This window comes from Elephas maximus, chromosome 9, assembly GCF_024166365.1.
Source record: "Elephas maximus indicus isolate mEleMax1 chromosome 9, mEleMax1 primary haplotype, whole genome shotgun sequence".
Classification (NCBI taxonomy): Eukaryota; Metazoa; Chordata; class Mammalia; order Proboscidea; family Elephantidae; genus Elephas; species Elephas maximus.
In genome coordinates this window covers 59,746,683-59,768,847 of record NC_064827.1, presented here as the reverse complement: position 1 = coordinate 59,768,847, position 22,165 = coordinate 59,746,683, and the positions used below count along the sequence as shown (strand labels likewise).

Genomic DNA, 22,165 nt, shown 5'->3' with positions numbered 1-22,165 from the left:
CCTTTCAGAAATTTAAACATGGAAGGTCCAAGTGGAATGCATGCTTTGGCTGGTTGGGCTAGGAATTGTACACACTTGTAATCTGTTCGTTCTCACCATACCCCATGAGGTGGGCATTAGCCCCATTTCACAGATGTGAAAATAGAATCTTAGATTAGCAGTAGTTTGCTGAAGGTCTTACAACAGCAGAACTTGGATTTGAAGCTGGATTGTTTTATCCAAGCTTTTTTCCTCTCATACTCTGTGAAGTGAGAAAAAATAACACTTGTCCCATTCCAAAGCTCATTATCTTTCTGCATTCTCCCTTGATAAAGGTTAGGCAGTCAGAGAGTCTTAGAAGTTTAGATCACCAATCAGGTCACCAAGATGCCAGTTAGAAAATGAGCATTTCAGAGCATTAATGAAAGTTTTGAGCCCAGACTTATTGGGGGCCAGAAATTAATTGCTAGATCCTAAAGTTAGATTTTGCTCTGTTGGTGTTGTTGTTTGGGGTCATTGAGTTGGTTCCAACTCATAGCGACCCTATGTACAACAGAAAGAAACATTGCCTGGTCCTGCACCATCCTCGAAATTGTTGTTTTGCTTGTGCTCATTGTTGCAGCCACTGTGTCAATCCACCTCGTTGAGGGTCTTCCTCTTTTTCACTGACCCTCTACTCTACCAAGCATAATGTCCTTCTCCAGGGATTTTGTTCTACTATTGTGTATTTTATTTGAGACATATTTAAACACCAATGATGATGTTAAATCATAATTCTTGCAATTTGACCCAAGTGAAGAAATTTCTACAATGTTGCATCAGAATGCCTCCTGGGTAAGTATCCAAAATCCCAACTTAATCTGCTTAAACTACAAACAAAATTTATTGTCTCCTGTAACTGAAAACTCCAGACTTTGGTCAGGCCTCTGGCAAAGCTTAATCCAGTGGATCAAGGTGTCACTGAAGACCCAAGTTTCCTCTGCATCTCCCTAACCGAAAAGTCGATTCTGACTCATAGCAACCCTATAGGACAGAGTTGAATTGCCCCATAGGGTTTCAGAGACTGTAATCTTTATGGAAGCAGATTGCCCCATTTTTCTCCCACAGAGCATCTGGTGGGCTCCAACTGCCAATCTTTCGGTTAGCAGCTGAGAAGTTAACCACTACCATTACCAGGGCTCCCTCCGTATCTCCTAACTGCTTTCTAAAATGTTGGCCTTAAAGATTGAGTTCACATGTGTTTTAATATAGCTGCCAGCAGCTTCTTGTTTGCATCCAGATGGGGAAGGAGAAAATTCTAGTAATTTCTGTCACAAATCCTGTTGTTGTGCTCTGTCGAGTCAATTCCGACTCATAGGACCCTATAAGACAGAGTAGAACTGTCCCCATAGGGTTTCCTAGGTTGTAAATCTTTACAGAAGCAGATCACCAGGTCTTTTCTCCTGTGCCGCAGCTGGGCGGCTGGAACTGTTGACATTTTGGTTAGCAGTTGAAAACTTAACCACTGTGCCACCAGAGCTCCTTGTCACAAGTTCTAGCAATTGCTTTCTTTTCCTTTCTTGCTCTCTTCATTAGCCCTTTGCCAGAGGGATAGCATCGCTTATTGGATTAAGATAATCAGGGTCTATGGCTGCTAACCAAAAGGCCAGCAATTTGAATCCACCAGGCACTCTTTGGAAACCCTATGGGGCAGTTCTATTCTGTCCTATAGGGTTGCTATGAGTCAGAATCGATTTGACAGCAACTTGTTTTTGTTTACCCCTGGATTTTGGGGTAAGGTTAATCCCACACAAACTGCATAGCTGCTTTAAAATAGATGAATTCACCTTCCCCCCTCCCCCCAAAAAAATCAGTGAAAGATAGGAGGAATAGATGCTGGGAAGCAACTGACAGATTTCCACTATAAAAACCAACCTGGTCTATGTCTATACAAGCAATACTATGCTTCATCCTTCCTCCAATGTCAGAAAGGAAGGGAAAGTACCTCATTCCTGAAAGGTTTGGCTGGGTGCATGGAAAAACCAAAAAGATCTTGCTCTTTTTGTTTTATTGTAGAATTCTGCTACTTTTGTTGTCAACATCGTGCTGAAGAAGATTTGAGGAATGTTGGCCGTGGCCGTGGTGGTTTTTTCTAACGTTAAATTCTCAAAAATGACAATCATCACATGCGGGGGATAGCAAACTGCTGCTGTTTTTGTAAGGCCCATCAGCTAAGAACTGTTCTTACATTTTTATAAGGTTATAAAAACAAAGAATGTGTAACAAAGACTATGTGGCCAAAAAGCCTGCAATATTATCTGGGCCTATAATGGTCACAGAAAAAGTTTGCTGACACCTGATCTAGTTTATAAAAGTAAAGTTTCTTTACCTCCTAAATAATTAGGATAAAATAACAAAGTTCGGGGGCGACTCATAAAACCAAATTTATGGGAAACTTATAATAGGATTAAAGTTTTTGTATTTTTCTCAATTTAACCAGAAACAGCCCTTTGAAAAATCCTAAATGAAAATATCTTTCATCTACTTAACATTAACTTATCTACTTCACATTTGGTGGGGCGGGGGTGGGGGGGGAGGGGAGGGGTAGCAAGAGGAGTGTGTGGAAACAGGTGATAAAAGATCAAAACCAGACACAGTACTAATTTTCCATAAAAGGCCCTCCATTTGCTGATTCTTGGTCCAAGTCATGGCATGGAAGAGAAATTAGACCCCAAATCTGCCAAATTCCAGGTTCTGAGATGACATGTTGAATGACATCACAGAGAAGCTACCCTGATATTCCAGCTAGGATCCTGTAATAGATACAGTGGACTCACGGAGCCAACAAGAGATCATCATCAGCAATTCCCAGGTGTAAATCATGATACAGATTATTAAGAACATGGCAAGTACTTATTTGGCTTCATTGAACAGTTCATCAGACCATCTTGAGAATAAATTTGATAAATTTTAAGAATTATATCCTCCATCCAGTATTCCTTTGTTGCTGTGTACCAAGGGTAGATTTTAAATTTCTTACTCTTACTCTTCAGGTTGGTCTTTAGAGGATGGCACTATCTAGACCAGTAGCGAAGGATCAAATTGATCAAAAAGAGTTTTGTTGCTCCTGATTCTTACTATCTGGTCTGATTCTACATGGATCCAGGCCAGCTCCTAATATATCCTGTGCCTGATCCCACTGGTGTCACCTTAGCTGTACCCCAAGAAGTCCGTGAAGTTGAAAGAATTCAGTCTTTGTATTATGTAGGGAAAAGAGAGGCAACTCCAGATACACCTATGGAACGGGGTAGAAAAAATGATGGCCAGTGTATCAGCAATTCCTTAGGTGGCTATTTTATAAAGCTGCTTTCTATCCATTGACCAATATTATTGCCACGACAAATATAAATACATACATAAAGCAGCAATAATTTCTTATTTTTCAAAGAATAAAACTGCCTCTAAAATATTTTTGATAATTAAATCACTAGCTAAATTCTATTTAAGAATTTTATTGATTATTTCTCAGATAATCAATAGACAGTCTAAAGAGTCTAAGATCAAAAAGCAAAGTAAATATCTGATTATATCTCGGAGTACATGTGTTTATCTTCTCGTAATAACATTTCTTTGTAATTGTATGGCTATAAATTCAGAACTAGTTCTTAATTTATTTATTTATTTATTTATTATCACATGCCCTATAAAACGCTAGAGTGTATTTGTATTAAATTTGCCTTAAGTGGATTGTAAAAGAAAATTGTCTCCAAAAGAGAGGTTACCGTCCCACCTCATTTAAAGAGAAGGAGCCTTGGTGGCGCAGTGGTTAAGCACTTGGCTGCTAACTGAAGGTTTGGCAGTTCAAACCCATGATTGGCTCCACCACGGAAAAGATCTGGTGATCTGCTCTGGTAAAGATTTGTACCCTGGAAATCCTACGGGCCTGCTCTACTTTCTCCTACAGGGCCGCTAGGATGTGGAATTGACTCAATAGCACTGGTTTTTGTGTTTTTTAGTTTTTCATTTAAGGGGTAAATTGGGTATCAGAATCCTGACTTTCTGATGCCAGGCCTCATTCCTGGAAGGCAGGGAGGAGTAGAGAGAGAGGAGCCTAGGGCCTGGGCCTCAAGACACTAGGAGTAGTTTTGACTTTTGACATTTTCCCCAAATGCAGCTATAGATAAGGTCACAGAAGTAACACTGACCAGATTGAAAAAAGAAGGCATTGTCCTGTAACTTTGAAATGAGAAAGTGTTTTAAAATAGCACACATTTGCTAATGCTTTTGGCACTTCATTTTTTTTTTTTTTTTTAATTTTCTGGAATCTCACACAATAGCTTGGGGCCTCACCCCACCTCTGACCTCACCTCTCCAGTGACCTTTCCTGAGGGGCTGTTGTCTCCTTCATGTCTTTATTCAAATGTCACCTTCTTATCAAAGCAAAACTTGGTCACCTAGACTCCAGTTGCAATCCAATCCCCATCCTTTCTTTTTACTTTACTTTTCTCTTTTTTTCTTTATTAGTAATTATCACTAATAAACTATATATTTTACTTGCTGATCTTATTGTCAGCTTCCCCATCTAAAATTTCCTCTGTTAAGGCAGGAAATACTTTGTTGTGTGTGTGTTTTTGTTTTTTTTTTTTTGTATGTACACAGCTCTTTCCTACCAACTTGTGCAGTGCCTGGTATAGTGTAGGCCTCAATAGACATATGTTGAATAAATACTTATTCTATGGGAGTATTCCATTCAGATCACTTAGCCAAGCGAAGTTCAGGGGCCCAATAACAACTACTGGGAGGTGAACGGCATTTGTGGGCTTGTGAAGACGGCAACTACCTTCTGACTTTCACATACATGTGAGAAATGGAGCTTGGCATGGCTCTCTGAAAGGTGAATTACCCCTGTGTTAGAAAAAAAAAGGCATACTGGTAAAGGAAGAGAAGCGTCTAATGATTTTAGTGAGTAGCCTCTAAGTCATTAGTTTTACCTGCTTGAAAACTAAGCCAAGTGGCAACCTAATTGTCAAGACCTCTATTGCACAGCAGGTATGCTGTTTGTATGGGATTAACTCCACCTCGCAATTCCAGTGGTTGGCCTTGCTTGACTCAATCCAATTAGTGATCTTCCATCTCCTCCCCCTTGTCTTAATGCTTGGGTGAGCCCATGACACAATTAGGGCCAGTGAGAGTGAGAATGACTTCTAATACTATGGAGAGCTCAGGAGATAATCTTGTGTAGTGGTTAAGGAAATGGATTCTAGACTCAGAGCTCCTAGATTAACAATCCCAACTACACTACTCACCAGCTGGTTGGCCATGAGAAAATTAATTTCAGTTTTCTTATTTGTAAAATAAGGAGAATAATATTATCCACTCCATAGGGTACTAGGAATCTGCTTCCATAAGATTGTTGTTGTTTTTAGTTGCCATTGAGTCAATTCTGACTCACCTTGACCTTGCGTTACAGAATAAAACTGTTCCGTAGGGATTTCTTGGTTGTAATCTTAACAGAAGCAGATCGCCAGGCCTTTTCTTCCATAGTAATGCTTGGTGTATTTGAGCTGCCAGCCTTTAGGTTAGCAGTCTAAGGAGCTTGCTCCATAAAATTACAGCCATTGAAAGCTCTATGGAGTACAATTCTACTCTGAAACATGTGGGATCTCCATGAGTCAGAGTGGACTGGACAGCAATGGATTTGGTCTTGGTTTGGGGGTTGGTGAATAGACTCCTAGTCTTTTTTGTGCATTTATATGCACTTACAAGGAGCCCTGGTGGTGCAGTGCTTAAGTGTTCAGCTGTTTACTGAAAGGTTGGTGGTTCTGACCCACCGGTTGCCCTGCAGGAGAAAGATGTGGCAGTCTGCTCCTGTAAAGATTTACAGCCCTAGAAACACTACATGACAGTTCTACTCTGTCCTATAGGGTCATTATGAGTTGGAATCTATTTGTTGGCACAAAACAACAACATATGTACTTAAAAAGAGAAATATATTTGGCCTCAGGGACATTTAGCAAAGGTGGGGCCAGCTGGAGAACAATGGAGTGGGTCACCTGGTTAAGATTTTTAGGAGCTAAACTTTGATTTTATTCTCTGCAAGACTTCATGCTATTCAGTGGTTTTGCACTTTTTCTCATTTATGTTCTGGTTTCAGGATGAATTCCAAACATTTTTGAAAACTGCTGGATGCAAACTTGTGGTGGTTGAGTTTTCTGCAAAATGGTGTGGTCCCTGCAAAAGGATGTGCCCTCTTATTCAGGTAAGTATCTCCAGCATCTACCCCACATTTCTAGAAGGAATTTAAAGTCCTGAAACATTTTTCTAATAATTCTGAAGTTTGATATTTATGAGCCATAATTTTTTTTCCATCCTGATTAATCTGAAATAGTATAACCAAAAAAAAAAAAACCCATCACCATCGAGTCGATTTCGACTCATAGTGACCCTATAGGACAGAGTGTAACTGCCCCGTATAGTTTCCAGGGATTTGAACTGCTGACCTTTTGGTTGGCAGCCAAAGCTCTTAACCACTGTGCTACCAGAGCCCTGAAGATAATATACTGAGATCTAATTAGATAATTTGTACAGACACCAGAAGATTAGTGCTACTTTTCTATGGATAGTGTTGCAAAGAACATCAAGATATGGGGGGAAAAAAAGTTCATTTGTACAAATGAATGGATTATTCATATTAGAATAATGATAATTTAGCAAATTTCACAAGTTCAGAACTTCCAAATATTAGAATAGATTACAGGTAAACATTTTAATTATTTTTAGCTATATCAATAGCACCATAATATAAATAAATAAACTCCCCCAATCCTTCAACCCTTTTATCAGAAGAAATCACATGTCTTACATATTGCTTTCTTGTCTTTGTTCTACTTAAAATATTCTATGTATTTGAAGTCTATATTTATAGTCAGATCTTTTTTATATGCATATTGGCTTATGTTTTTCATAGTTTCCAAATTATAATTTTAATGGCTACACAATGTTTCATCTAGTTCATTTTCCTATAGCCCCACAAACAGCTTTCTTTCTTTTGGTAAAAAATACTTCAAAAAGAATCTCAAGACATTTTCTTTTCATTATTTCTTGTTTTACACTTATGTCAATTTTGTGAGACCTATTACTTCAAATCTAAAGAAGCTTTGATTCCTTGGTGTCCTAGTCATCTAGTGCTGCTATAACAGAAATACCATAAGTGGGTGGCTTTAACAAAGAGAAGTTTATTTCCTCACAGTAAAATAGGCCAAAAGTTGAAATTCAGGGCATCAGCTCCAGTGGAAGGCTTTCTCTCTCTGTCGGCCTTCTCATCTATCTTCCCTTGGACTAGGAGCTTCTCCATGCAGGGACCCTGAGTTTAAAGGATGTACTCTGCTCCTGGCACTGCTTTCTTGGTGGTATGAGGTCCCCAACTCTCTGCCTGCTCCCCTATCCTTTTATCTCTTGTAAAATAAAAGGCGGTACAGGCCACACCTTAGGGAAACTCCCTTTACACTGGATCAGGGACATGACCTTAGTAAGGGTGTTACAATCCCACCCTAATCCTCTTTAACATAAAATTACAATCACAAAATGGAGGACAACCACTCAATACTTGGCCTAACCAAGTTGACACATATTTTGGGGGGGGGCACAATTCAATCCATGATACTTGGCCTAACCAAAAATACTCTGGTTTATTTTTATTGAGGTTTCTAACATTTCAACTTTTTTAAAAAGTGGTTTATTTTTTGTTCTTATTAAAAATATACACAGCAGAACATACACCAAGTCAACAATTTCTACATGTGCATTTCATCGACATTGATTACATTCTTTCAGTTGTACAAACATTCTTACCCTCCTTTTCAGAATTGTTTCTCCCCCATTAATATAAACTCACTGCCCCCTCAGCTTCCTATCTAACCTTTTCAGTTGCTATTGTGAATTTGATCCCAAACAGATAGTTCTTTAAAACAACACAATGCTCAAGACATTCTTTACTAGTTAAGCTAAACTATTATTTGGCTTAAAGAAGACTTCAGGGGATGCTTTTGGTTTGAGGTATAAAGTTTAACTCAGGAATAGTTTAGGGGGTTTATCCAGCCTCCACAGTTCCAGAAAATCTGGATTCCATGAGAATTCGGAATTCTATTCCATACTTTTTTCCCTTTTTGTTCAGGGTTTTTCTATGGAATCTTTGATCAAAATGTCTAACATGTCAACTTTTTTGACTCAAACCCTTGAATCCATCTGAAGCAATTCTAATACTAACTGCAATTCTTAAAGCAGACAACTTTTGACATTAAAATGAACTTTTATTCAAATTGATTGTACTCAAATTTAACAATTTTAAATTTTAACAAATTTAACCTTTTTCTTGTTTCTTTTTTTTTCTCTCCACAAGGCACAATTTTAGTATTAACACTAAGCTAATAATTTTTATTCTTTTATTTTGAAGGCAATGTCTCTGCAGTACCAAAATGTAATGTTTGCGAATGTGGATGTGGACAAATCTCGGGTAAGAATCTTAAAACTTTTAGTGTAGATACTTAAAACTCAAATGCACTGTAATTGAATAGCAATTATCAGTGATTAAATAATTTAAAAATCAAGAAGAATTTCAAAATTTGTTCTGATGACTGTAGCAAAGGCCTTCATAATGCTTTTACATGTTTTGTATTACGAAAAAAAAAAAAAAGCAAATATGTGGCTCTCCTGCTGCTCCCCTCCCCTCTCAGGTATATGAATAGGGCCACTGTTATTGTTACTTTTTCTCATTATAAATGGACAAATATTAGCTAGAGTAATTTTGTGGAGACATTGTGTATATTAATGAGACACATTTTGATTAATGAAATGAGGCTTATTATTATCTTTGGTGGTGGTGGGAAAGAGAGAGTTGGCTTCAGGGACAGGAAGGAAGGGTTTCCTAGAATTCCTTGTGATGTCTTAAAAAATTCCACGAAAAGCATAATATATAACAAGAGGAAAGTGAGGTATAGTAAAATGTCTGTAATACATTGAGTTAGGTTTTAGAAATTGATCCATTACCTATTGCAGGGAGTGCAAAGCATTTTTCACTTGGAACTCAGTTTTAACCTATTGGCCCTGGCTACTTAGAGCAACTCTGCTGAGAAGGATTCTGAGGCTGGGTCCAGGCCAGGTAGTGAACGATGTCAGAATTGACTTGATGGCAACAGATTTTTGTTTTTTATTCATATATGTATCAGGAGCCCTGGTGGTGCAGCAGTTAAGCACTCGGCTGCTAACCAAAATGTTGGCATTTTGAACCTACCACCCCATTCTGCAAGAGAAAGATGTGGCAGTTTGCTCCAGTAAAAATTACAGCCTTGGAAACCCTATGGGGAAGTTCTACTCTGTCGTATAGTGTTGCTATGAGTCAGAATCAACTCGATGGCGATGAGTTTGTTTTTTTGTATTCATATATTAGATTGAATTTGAGCTTTAGAATAGAAGAAACTTTTTCTCCCAGTTCTGCTCTTTAATAGTTTTGCAAACTATGATCATTTAACCTCAATAAGCTTCAGGATAATATTACATAGGAAAACGTGGTGCCGTAGTGGTTAAAAGCTATGGCTGCTAACGAAAAGTTCAGCAGTTCAAATCCACCAGGTGTTCCTTAGAAAACCTATGGGGCAGTTCTACTCTGATAAAATGAGAAAAAATACATGGCATAGTGCCTGGAACATAATAGAAATTCTGTTTTTTCGTTTCCTTCAGGCTTTCTTGAAGTGTGAGAGTATCTGATTGCCCTTTAAACTGAATCATGTACTGTGTATTCAGAATATGTGTCTACGATCATTATCTCCCTGTCTTCTTTTTTTTAAATGGCTTTGTTAAGATATAATTCCCGTACCATACAACTCACTCATGTAAAGTGTACAATCCAATGGTTTTTCGTGTAGTCACAGAGTTGTACAACCATTACCACAATCAATTTTAGAACATATTCATCACCTCAAAAAGAAACCTTGTGCCCTTTAGCATTCACCCCTAATTTCCTCCACCACCTCCTCCACCCACTGCCAGCCCTAGGCAACCACTAACCTACTTTCTGTTTCCACAGATGAGCCTATTCTGAATATTTCATATAAATGGAACCATAGAATATGTGGTCTTTTGTGACTGGCTTCTCTCAGCGTAATATTTTCAAGTTTCATCTGTGTTGTAGCATGTATCAGAACTTCATTTCTTTTTATTGACGAATAATATTCCATTGTATGGATAGACTGCACTTTGTTTAACTATTTTGCAGTTGATGGACATTCAGGTTATTTTCGCTTTCTGATTATCATCAATAATGCTGCTATAAACATTTAAGTACAGGTGTTTTTTTGTGTGGACATATGTTTTTATTTCTCTTGCGTACCTACCTAGTAGTAGAATTGTTAGGTCATATGGTAACTCTTCAAGCCCTGGTGGCGTAGCGGTTAAGAGCTCGGCTGCTAGCCAAAATGTTGGCAGTTCGAATCCACCAGCCACTCATTGGAAACACTATGACAGCAGAATTGGAATCGACTCAATGACAATGGGTTTGGGTTTGGGTTTTTGTTTTTTTTTGGTTTTATGATAACTCTGTGTTTAACCTTTTGGGAACTGGCAGACTGTGTTCCAAAGTGGCTGAGCCATTTTAGATCCCCACAAGTAGTGTATGAGGGTTCCAATTTCTCCACATCCTCGCCGACACTTGTTATTATCTGTCTATTGGATTACAGCTCTTTATCTTTTAAGATGAAACAAAAATGCACAATTTTCTTTCTTGATATTTATTTTTTAGTTGTCACTGTGGTAATGAAAATTATATAAGTGTGCGTGTGTGTGTGTGTGTGTGTTGCAGTGATGGGGAGAGATTTAGTGCCAATAAAATGATCGATACATTAGAGAAAGAAGTTCAATTCTGTTGATCCTGTGGGTAGCTCATTTTCTTTTGACTCCTAAATAAGATAAAAACTGGCATTTGAAAGTGGGTTGAAACGGATTAAAACAATTGGTATTTGAGATGATTTTCTTGTCTATTGGTACCAAATCTTTCACAAAGATGGCCAAAGAAGTAAGGTTTAGAAGAAAGAAATTTGTAAGCCTTACTGAAAATGCTAGATTAGTATATCACCCCATGTATCAAGTGTGAGCTGTAATAAAGATATCTTTACTCCTTCCTATTTTTTGTAACATGCTATCTCCATACTGGGTCCCACTGGGGCATCTCTACAAGCTTTCACAGGTCTTTTAAATAGAGTTCATTCAGCCTTTCAGCATTCCTTCTCTTTCTCAGTCTCTGTCTCTCGCCCCTCTCCTTGAGCCCTAGAGTGGAGAGCCCACCAATATTGGGAATAGTCATCTTCTATTGTAACATACTTGGAGACTTTGAGGGCATGTTAGAAAAGCTCTTGGCAGGAGAATCCATAATGCATCAGGTCTCCCTAGGCTTTCAAATTTGCCATCTGAGAAGTCACCAAGCAACATGTTTGGTACAGGGAAAGGACATGCAAAACTGTGACTTTATGTCATTTCTTTTTTTTCCCAGGAGTTGGCCCAAACATGTAACATCAAAATAATACCCACATTTCAGATGTTCAAGCAAGCCAAGAAGGTATGTTTCCATGGTAACTGGCAGGGTTGAGTTGGGTTATAGGATCATCAGAATCTGAACAAAGGCCTGGAGTACCCTGGGTGGATAAAACAACTGCATTTACTTTTAACACTTAGCAATGTAATTTTGGGGTTTTGAACTTTACATACTGACAAGGGGTAAAAAAAAAAAAAAATGCATGGAAATGGATAATGGTGATGGCTGAACAATATGATGAACAAAATTGTCACTGAATTTTACATGTTTAGAATGTTGAAATGGCAATTGGTTTGTTACACACACATTTACCACAATAAAAAATTTTTTAATTATGATAAATCTCTCCATTTAGACCATCTGAGGTGTCTAAATCCATAAGAATTATCCCACTATTACCCCTACACTGAGGCGGAACGGTCAAGAAAGAATCTACAGAAAAGGACATGAAGTTCTCACTCGAATGTATACAAGTTGTTAATAATACTTGGGAAAATGTTAACGAAAAACTATCACTGGGAAAATTTCGGAACAGATAAGGGTAATGGCTGAACAACACGATGAACATAATGTCACTAAACTGTACAAGTGATGATTATTGAAATGGCAGATGTTTTATTACATATATACTTACCACAATAAAAAATATTAAAAACTGGATGTCCATCTGTAAAAAAAAACGAAACAGGATCCATACCTCACACCATACACAAAAACTAACTCTAAATGGATCAAAGACCTAATCATAAAACTTAAAATAATAAAGATCATGGAAGGAAAAATAGGGACAATGCTGGTGGCCCTAACACATGGCATAAAGAAAATATAAACCATAACTAACAATGTACAAACACCAGAAGATAATAGATAAATGGGAGTTCCTAAAAATTAAATATTTATGCTTATCAAAAGATTCTACCAAAAGAGTAAAAAGAGAACCTACAGACTGGGAAAAAATTTTAGGCTACGACATATCCAACAAAGGTTTAACCTCTAAAATCTATAAAATACTTCAACACCTCAACAACAAAAAGACAAATAATCTAATTAAAAAGTGAGCAAAAGATATGAACAGACACTTCACCAAAGAAGACATTCAGTCAGCCAAAGGACACGTTAGAGAAACACAAATCAAAACTACAATGAGATACAATCTCACCCGAACATTACTGGCACAAATAAAATTAAAAAAAAAAAAAAACAGAAAATAACAAATGTAGGAGAGGCCGTGGGGAGATTGGAACTCTTATGCACTGCTGGCAGGAATGCAAAATGGTACAACCATTTTGGAAAACAATATGGCACTTCCTTAAAAAGCTATGAATAGAAATACCATACAATCCTGCTATTCCACTCCTAGGAATATATTCTAAAATAAGAGCCATGACACAAATAGATATATGCACACCCACGTTCGTTGAAGCATTATTCACAATAGCAAAAAGATGGACCCACCTAAGTGCCCATCAACAGATGAATGGATAAACAAACTATGGTACACACACACAACAGAATACTACGCAAGGATAAAGAGCAATGATGAATCTGTGAAACATCTCACAAAAAGAAAAGAATCTGGAGGACATTATGCTGAATGAAATAAGTCAATCACAAAAGGACAAATAATGTATGAGACTATTATTATAAAAACCCAAGAAAAGGATTACACACAGAAAAAAAAATCTTTGATGGTTTTGAGGGAGGGGAGGGGTGGGGAGGACAAATCACTAACTAGGTAGTAGACAAGTGTTAACTTTGGTGAAGGGAAAGACAACACATACTATAGGAAGTCGGTACAACTTGAAGAAGCCAAAGTCGTAGAAGCTTCCTAGACATATCCAAACATCTTGAGGGACCAAATTATTGGGGCTGAGGGCTGGATACCATTGTCTCAAAGGACATATAGGTCAACTGGCATAACATAGTCCATAAAGAAAATGTTCTACATCCTACTTTGCTGAATAGCCTCTGGGGTCTTAAAAGCTTGAAAGTGGCCATCTAAGATATATCTATTGGTCCCATACCATCCAGAGCAAAGGAGAATGAAGAAAACCAAAGGTACAAGGAAAAGATTTGTCCAAAGGATTAATGAACTACATGAGCCGCAGCCTTCACCAGCCTGAACCTAGAAAAACTAGATGGTGCCTTGCTACAACTACTACCTGTTTTGACAGGGATCACAATAGAGGGTACTGGACAAAGCAGGAGAAAAATGTCAATCAAAATTCAAATTCACAAAAAAAGACCAAACTTGTTGGTCTGACAGGCTGGAGGAACCCCCAAGACTATAGCCCCTGGTCACACTACTAACTGAGAACTGAAGCCACTCCCAAAATCCATCTTTCAGCCAAAGATTAGACAGGCCTATAAAACAAGCAATAACACACATGCTTCTGAGTTCAATCAAATATACAAGACCATATGGGCAACACCTGCCCAAAAGCAAAGACAAGAAGGCAGGGAGAGGAAAACTGGACGAATGGGCATGGGGAACCCGGGATGGAAAGGAGGAGAGTGTTGACGCATTGTGGGAATTGCAGCCAAAGTCACAAAACAATTTGTATGTATACATTTTTGGACAAGAATCTAATTTGCTCTGTAAACTTTCACCTAAAAATAAAATTAAATATAAACATATAAAAAATTAAGACTGATTAGCATGAATATGATTCTCTGTCAATGTATAATTGAATAATTTGACCAATGAAATGACTACAAGCTAAAACAAAAACAAAACTATCACAAGGCAATACAGCACGGTGTTTGAATATGCAAGTTCTAGATTCAGATTTGCACAGTTCAAATACCAGTTCTACCACTTCCTAGCTGTGGGACCTTGAGAAATTTACTTAACCTCTTTGCCTTGTTTCAGGGATCATAACAAATATCTCCCTCACAGGGGTATTGTGAGTTAAATGAGTTAACATGCAGAAAACACTTAGACCTATCCTGACATGCTCAGTGCGTTGTGTTAGTTGTTATTTTGAAGACAGGGGAAGCAGTCAAGAAATCAAACTACATATTGCATTGGGCAAATCTGCTGCAAAAGATCTCTTTAAAGTGTTAAAAAGCAAATACGTCACTTTAAGGAGTAAGGTGCTCCCGACCCAAGCAGTGGTGTTTTCAATCGCCTCATGTGCACGTGAAAGCTGGACTATAAATAAGGAGGACCGAAGAGGAATCAATGCCTTTGAATTATGGCGTTGGCATGGTGTTGGCAGAGAATATTGAATATACTATGGACTGCCAGAAGGACGAACAAATCTGTCTTGGAGGAAGTACAGCCAGAATGCTCATTGGAAGCGAGGGCGGTGAGACTTTGTCTCACATACTTAGGACATTTTATCAGGAGGGACCAGTCCCTCGAGAAGGACATAATGCTTGGTAGAGTAGAAAACAACCCCCAAAAAGTATAGAGGGTCAGTGAAAAAGAGGAAGACCCTTAATGAGATGGATTGACACAGTGGCTGCAACAATGGCCTCAAGAATAACAAGGATCGTGTGATGGCCCAGGACCAGCAGTGTTTCATTCTGTTATGCGTAAGGTCACTATGAGTTGGAACCAACTCGACTGCCCCTAACGACAACAACAACAACGTTTAAAATACTCAGTGTGTGATGAAACAAGTACTTCCGTATATTGCCCAGAGCACTGACAACTGTGCATACGTTATGAAAGGGGATTTTGCAATGCATTTAGGAGGAAAAACTGTTCATTTTCTTTCACACAATTATTTAATTCCTGGGAACTTTTCCTGCAGTAATACTTCAAGAAAAAATAAACAGCTATATGTATAACAATTTTAGTATTCTTTCTTATAAAAATGGAAACCATCTAAATGCCTTTTATTAGAATGGCTAAGTGAATTTTGCTGTATCTACTCTATGAAATAGTATGCAATTAAAAAGTGTTACGGATTGTGCATGTAGAAACTTGAATCGGTATATGTTTTGCTGTGTATATCCTCAACAGCAACAAAAACTAAATAAATAAACTATTTTTTAACAAAGTGTTATGAGAAATATATGCAAAATACAGAATATATGCTTAAACTTTGTAGAGATTTTATGTGAAATATGAAGAATGAGAGCATATATTATGCTGGCAGTAGAATTTTGTTTTTAGTTATTTGTTTTTATTTGCTGTAATATAACTGGTGCAATATATTTAAATTATTTTTTTTAAATAAATAACATTACATAGTCCCTCCCTTGAGTTTTTACTTGAAAATGAAAGCCATTCAGAATATATGCCTTCAACTCTCCCCATCTACATATTAAATTTTGTATCATCTTTTACTTCCTCTCCCATCTCAGAAATGACAATGCTTCCCTCTTTCCAAATTGATTCTATCCATTATATCTTGATTTCATCTTCTCTCTCTGCTTTAGGTCTTACCCATTAGTTATCCTCTTTCAAACCTGGCATTTATGCACTTGTTGCTTTTCCCACCCAGGATCTATTCTCCATTCTCTATTAACAGTACCTGATTTTCCTCCAGGAAACCATGGCTCCTCCCATTTTCATCCATATTCTTCCTTGGGACTCCATCTCCAAACCTAGACCAATCAGGAAACTCCATCCCCATTAGGAATGGACCTTTGACCCCAGTCAAGCCAATCCAAGCCCAATCAGAGATAATTACAGGGTTTTGCTTAAGCAACTAGGTAAAAGCTTTTGATTTTACTAGATTTGAACTTGAGAAGATATGGAGCTAATGTTACTGCGGTTAGCTTGCCACCACATGGTACGTGAAAATGAAGCCACCAGAGAGGAAAGCAGAATCAAGCCAAGAGGTATTAATGGCATTGATGGGACTCTGAATCTATCTAGGTCTGAAGCCTGAACTATCCCTATAGATTCTTCAGTTATGTGAACTTTTGGTTAGGTTTTCTAACCCTTGCAACCCAAGAATTTCTAACAAATGTGTCTGATGTTCTCTCAGACTGCTCTGTGCAATATAAAGAATGAAAACTGAAAAAACCAAACCCATTGCCATCAAGTCGATTCCAACTCATAGCGACCCTATAGGACAGAGTAGAGCTGCCCCATAGAGTTTCCAAGGAGCACCTGGTGGATTTGAACTGCTGACCTTTTGGTTAGCAGCCGTAGCTTTTAACCCCTACACCACCAGGGTTTCATAAAGAATGAAAGCCTGGTGTAATTCACTGCTTCCAGTTCTCACTGTACACTTATTCCCTCACCTACTCTATTGAAAGTCACCAAGGATCTCCCAGTACACAATTTAAATAGCCATTTCTTAACCTTTGTATTCCTTGGTTGCACAGAAGCACCATTAACTAATCAGCTTCTATTCTTGAAATTTTCTCCTCTTTTGGCTTCTATCCCTGCTTCCTCTCCAGGAACTTCTCTGGCTTCTTTTTCTCCTGCTGCTTTCAAATGTGTTTCCCAAAGTTATGTCTTTTCCCCATTCTGCCTTCCCTTCTTTAGTAATTTCATCCCTACTTTTTTTTTTTTTTAGTTCCAGCTATAAATACCTTTTACTTTGGCAACTGCAATAGCTCCCCAACCCAAAGTTAGCTCCGTAGCTCTGTTCTCTTCTCCACATAGATCCTTGTACAGCACTGTGTATGTCATTCCTCTACTTAAAATTTTATGTCCCCCATCCCTTGCCTACAGAATCAAACTAAACTCTTGCATTCATTCAAGTCTGGCATTCAATAATTTGGGACCCATCTACTTTTCTAAGTCTGTTACGGTTTAACTCACATGTTAGCTTCCTGTATTTGCTTACACTATTCCAAGCACCTAAAGGACTTCATGTCTGATTTGAAACTCCAGCGTCCAGAAGAATCCTTAGTAGATAGAAAACAGTCATTATGTGTTTGATGAGTGAGTGAGCAAATAAATGAATGTGTGAGTGCTGCTGTCTCTCCCCTGCATCTCATTTCCACCCCTGTCTCCCCTCCTGATTCCGTCCTAGGACCAATCTGACACTGGGAAGGTTTCTCCCCAGCTCAGTACAATTCTTCTGTTTTTATCCTTTCTGCGGATGATACTGCATGTGGCTGCTGCAACTCAATAGTTTCTTCCCTGTTTTACAATATAAAACCCTGGGTTCTCAACCGATTATGTGTCTAGGCCCTTAAGCAAATTTATAGCTACACTTTGAGGAAAAGCTTGACCCTCCTTGGTCTCAATTCTGTAGGGAGGTAGAAGAACCCTCAACCTGGGTGGGAGAGGGGGGACTCTTACAATCATTTCTTAACTGGTATCTAAAGGATACGGATTTCTTTTAAATTGATGGAATAAAATGTCTGCATTCTAGGAATCATTGAGGATATCAAATTAGATTTTTTTTTTCAGGGAGCTCTTGGAGAACAAAATTGATGACACTGGCCATTTAAGTTGATTTGCCTTCTTATACAGGGTTGCTATGAGTCAGAATTGACTTGATGCCAATAGATTTTTTTTTTTTTTTTTAATTCTAACCCAACAAAGCCTCTGATTATAACCTGGATACCCATGTCCTGAGAAATTTTCTTCAGAATTAAATTTCTCATTGAATTACTAATTTAACATGCTAGTTATAGAGTTGTTGGGGGGTTTTGTTTTGTTTCCTTTTATTTTTTGAGACCATTTACGTCACAATATACAAACGAGTCTACTTCTAAACTTTGATCCTACATGTAACCATATCCCAGGAAGCTTTATACCTGGACTTCATCACTTTTGGATATCATTCAAAAACCTCCAGAAAAGATTTGTAATACTGGCTCCATTTGACAAAAAAATATAAATCTTCTATACAAAAGATAAGGGACAGAGAAATGGAGAGGGGAGCCCTAACGAGCCAGTATTATAAATCTTTTACCTCTTTTAACTCACCCTCAGCATTTGGGATCTGGGCAGCACTGTAGGGCTTCTGTAGGGTCCCCATTTTTACCATTGCATCCAGAGCTACATTCAGACTGAGACACCTCTAAAATTCCCCCCAGATTCTACCCCACCATGTTCCACACAGGAAGATCACTAGAACCAGAGGAGGTTTGGGGTGGCCTGGCAAAAAAAAAACTGTTCATGTTATTTCCTCCCTTTTCAATAGACCTGACATCCACTGTTTTCCTGGGAGTAGAGAAAATTTAAGTTCACTTCTTTGAGGCCACCTCTCCAGAAATGTGCTCCTTTTTTTTTAAATCTGGGATAGCACAACTGAAATTGACTTACTAAAGCAGTAAGAACGAACGAATCTGCCTTGGAAGAAGTACAACCAGAATGCTCCTTAGAAGCAAGGATGATGAGACTCTGTCTCACATACTTGGACATGTTATCAGGAGGGATTAGTCCCTGGAGAAGGACATCATGCTTGGTAAAGGGTCAGTGAAAAAGAGGAAGACCCTCAACAAGGTGGATTGACACAGTGGGTGCAACAGTGGGCTCAAGCATAGCAACAATTGTGAGGATGGCACAGGACCAGGCAGTGTTTTGTTCTATTGTGCATGGGGTTCCATGGGTCAGAACCGATTCAACGGCACCTAACAACAACAACAAAGCAGTAAAGTACTATTTATCTTTAACAACAACAATAAAAAGCCCCTGGGTGGTGCAAACGGTTTGCACTAAACTACTGACCTAAAGGTTGGTGGTTCAAATCTACACGGTGGTGCCATGGAAGAAAGGCCTGGCAATCTGCTTCTGTAAAGATTACAGCCAAGAAAACCCCATGGAGCAAAGTTTTACTCTATAACACACAAGGCTGCCATGAGTTGAAATTAACCCAATGGCAACGGGGTTTGGTTTTTTGGGGTTAACAAAAAGAAAAAACCCAGAGTCAAGTTTCTATTGATGATTGTTATAAGAAATGTCTTCATATTGCTGGTAAAATCATCTGGCAAAGAGCCACTGTCCATTATGCCATTTTAAATGCACATTGTATCAAAAGCCTTGTGATAATTCCTCCTAGAAAACAGAATAACTAGGAGACTATTTGCCTCCCCTGAAAATATGCTTCCTTGCATTAGATCAGAAAAGTTAGGGAATCCCTTGGGTTACTCTTTTTGCTATTGTTGCCAAGGATGTCCTGTGCTCAGATAGAGTAGCTTCCCTTGTCTGTACTTTTCCTGGCATTCACTACCTGCCATCTCCACACTGCATCATCCTTTAATGGTCTTGTTCGTTTATTCTAGCTCATTTCAACTATTTTCAAAAGTATACAGGATATACATAATTTTTTTAAACTAAAACAACCAAAGTTTTTTAAAACAAATGAAGTCATATAACAATAACCTAAGGCCACGGTGATTAATGGGCATTCTTTCTCACTGAAAGTGCTCATGCAGAGATTGGGTGAACATCTGGCAGGGAGGCAATATAATGAACAGCTGTAATTCTGTTATAGTTCCAGGGCAATGGAAAGCTAAAACAAATTCCAAGTAATAAAGTAGGCTTGTCCCTTCCTGCTGTATTCCTTTGTGTTTTCATCTAGAACATCACACCATGTTCCAGGAAGACGAATTGTGGTAAATAAGTATGTGTCTGTGGTGTCTCCCAGTTGGGGCAGTTAAAACCTTGGCTGGCTTTTTGCTAGGGTTTGATAATTAGAATATTACACAGGATTCTGTTAAAAAATGGTTCATATTTGATATTACAGACTCTGTTAAAATCTGGCAAAGGCTACAAACTCTCTGGAAAAATGTATATACGCACATAAACAGAAATACGTGTGTAGCGCTAGGGTAGTCACAGAACCTTCAAGTCCATCAATAGACCTTCTAGGTTAGTAGCTTCAGTTCCAGACCGAGGGTTGGCACATGTGTGTGGAATAGGAGGAAGGAAGAGAAACAAAGACTTAGCTAGTCTTGGTCACTTGCTTAAGTATGGGACCATAACAAAAGTGGGCTCCATCTTTCATTCTTTGATATTAGAGTAAAATGGTTCCCCAAAGCACTTAGATACACTAATAATGGGTTAAGGGCACAAAGATGCTAATAAATAAATTATTCATAGATGAGTAATTCAGAAGAACTCATCTGCTAGACTGAGCTCTCTTGTATTAAGTGGAAGGAAGCTCTTAGCCCTTGTGCCTGTGAACTGGAAGGCTCCTGCTGAGGTCATGGATGCCATTTCCAGCAAGTACTCTCCTTAAACTAAGTGCAGAGATTCAAAGAGTTCCAAGTGAGTATCACTGGGGTGTGCTGGGAAAAAGACAGGAGTTGAAGTAGGAGTCACAAACTTGATGTCGTCAAAGGACAAACCAAAAAAACCAAACCCACTGCCATTGAGTCGATTCTACCTCATAGCGACCCTATAGGACTGAGTAGAACTGCCCGGTAGAGTTTCCAAGGAGTGCCTGGCAGATTTGAACTCCTGACCTCTTGGTTAGCAGCCGTAGCATTTAACCACTACACCACCAGGGTTTTAGGCAGGGAAAATAGGTGAGAAAACAGGAAGTGAGTAGGGTGGTGATTCCTGCAGAATGACTGACGCTCCAAAAGGGTCACAACTTGACTTCATAAGAAACAATTCTTGACCTATCCCCCCCAAAAAGTGTCTGCAGCTCGTTTTTGCCATCTCTGGAGTCAGACCACTGTAGGGTGAATCCCAGGTTGCCTTTTATTAGTGGGTGACCTTGGGAATATACCTTAACCACCTTGAAGATCAGCTTCCTTCTCTGTGAAATAGTGACTATATCACCTGTTTTTGAATGGTTGTCATGCGAATTTATAATAATGTATATAAAATGCCTAGCACAGGACTTGATACACACTATAAAATGTGGCTATTTCTAAAGTCCCAGGATCTAGCTGTGTGCCTATTTCCCTGAAAATGTATAACAAAACAAGAAATAAAGCTTCTGGAGACCTCTGAAGCTCTTTGAAATAACTACAATCTCCATTTAGGCTAAACCACCTTAACATTAAATGCTATTCAATCTGCATTAGACAACAGAATTGTGCCTACCAATTAGACACAGAGGGGCTCTGTCTAAGGGAAAAAAATAAAAATAAAAACAACTCACACATGGTCTTCAGGCTCTGAAGGGTGCAGATCCCAAAGGGGTTACATTTCAGCCCCATAAGAAAGTAATCCATGGGCAGAGGTTAGTTGACAGGAGAGGGCAAGAACTGAAATGGAGGCAAAGCAGAGAAGTACAGCAGGAACAAGAATCCCAGATGCCTACTGGCCATTGAAGGAGCCCTGGTGGCTGCGAGTGGAAATCAACTCTATGGCAATGGGATTTCTGGTTTTTTTTTTTTTTTTTTGGTGGCGCAACATTAAGCGCGCTCATCTGCTAACTGAAAAGTTGGTGGTTCAAACATACCCAGTGGATCTGAAAGGCCTGGTGATCTGCTTCCATAAATATTACAGCCAAGAAAGCCCTATAGGGTAGTTTTACTCTGTTACATGGGGTCACTATGAATCGGAATCAACTCGATGGCACCTACCAACAACAACACTGGCCACCGCTAAAGATGCTTCTCCTGGCTTTAGCAACTGAAAGGTGGTGATAACCCATGCACCTCTCTTCTCCTGGCCAGAGGTTAGGGTGAAGCAAGTGAGGCAGGGCTGTGCATGTACAAGGCCAAGTCCTGTTTTTATTTTGAATTTTGATATTTTGTTCATCATGGATTTTTGCCTTAATTTTTCTTTAATATTTATTAAAA

The 22,165-nt window shown here is 38.6% G+C and overlaps 1 protein-coding gene across 1 annotated transcript in view; it reads left to right on the top strand.

Moving 5' to 3' along the window:
* Nucleotides 1–2,839: 2,839 nt before the first annotated feature.
* TXNDC8 (thioredoxin domain containing 8) overlaps nt 2,840–22,165 on the top strand; it is a 28,866-nt gene continuing 9,540 nt past the window's right edge. Inside the window, exons 1-4 of the mRNA XM_049896038.1 lie at nt 2,840–2,863; nt 6,113–6,217; nt 8,411–8,470; nt 11,498–11,563. Of these exons, the coding sequence (XP_049751995.1) occupies nt 2,840–2,863; nt 6,113–6,217; nt 8,411–8,470; nt 11,498–11,563 (255 nt within the window). The remainder of the gene's footprint in view (nt 2,864–6,112; nt 6,218–8,410; nt 8,471–11,497; nt 11,564–22,165) is intronic.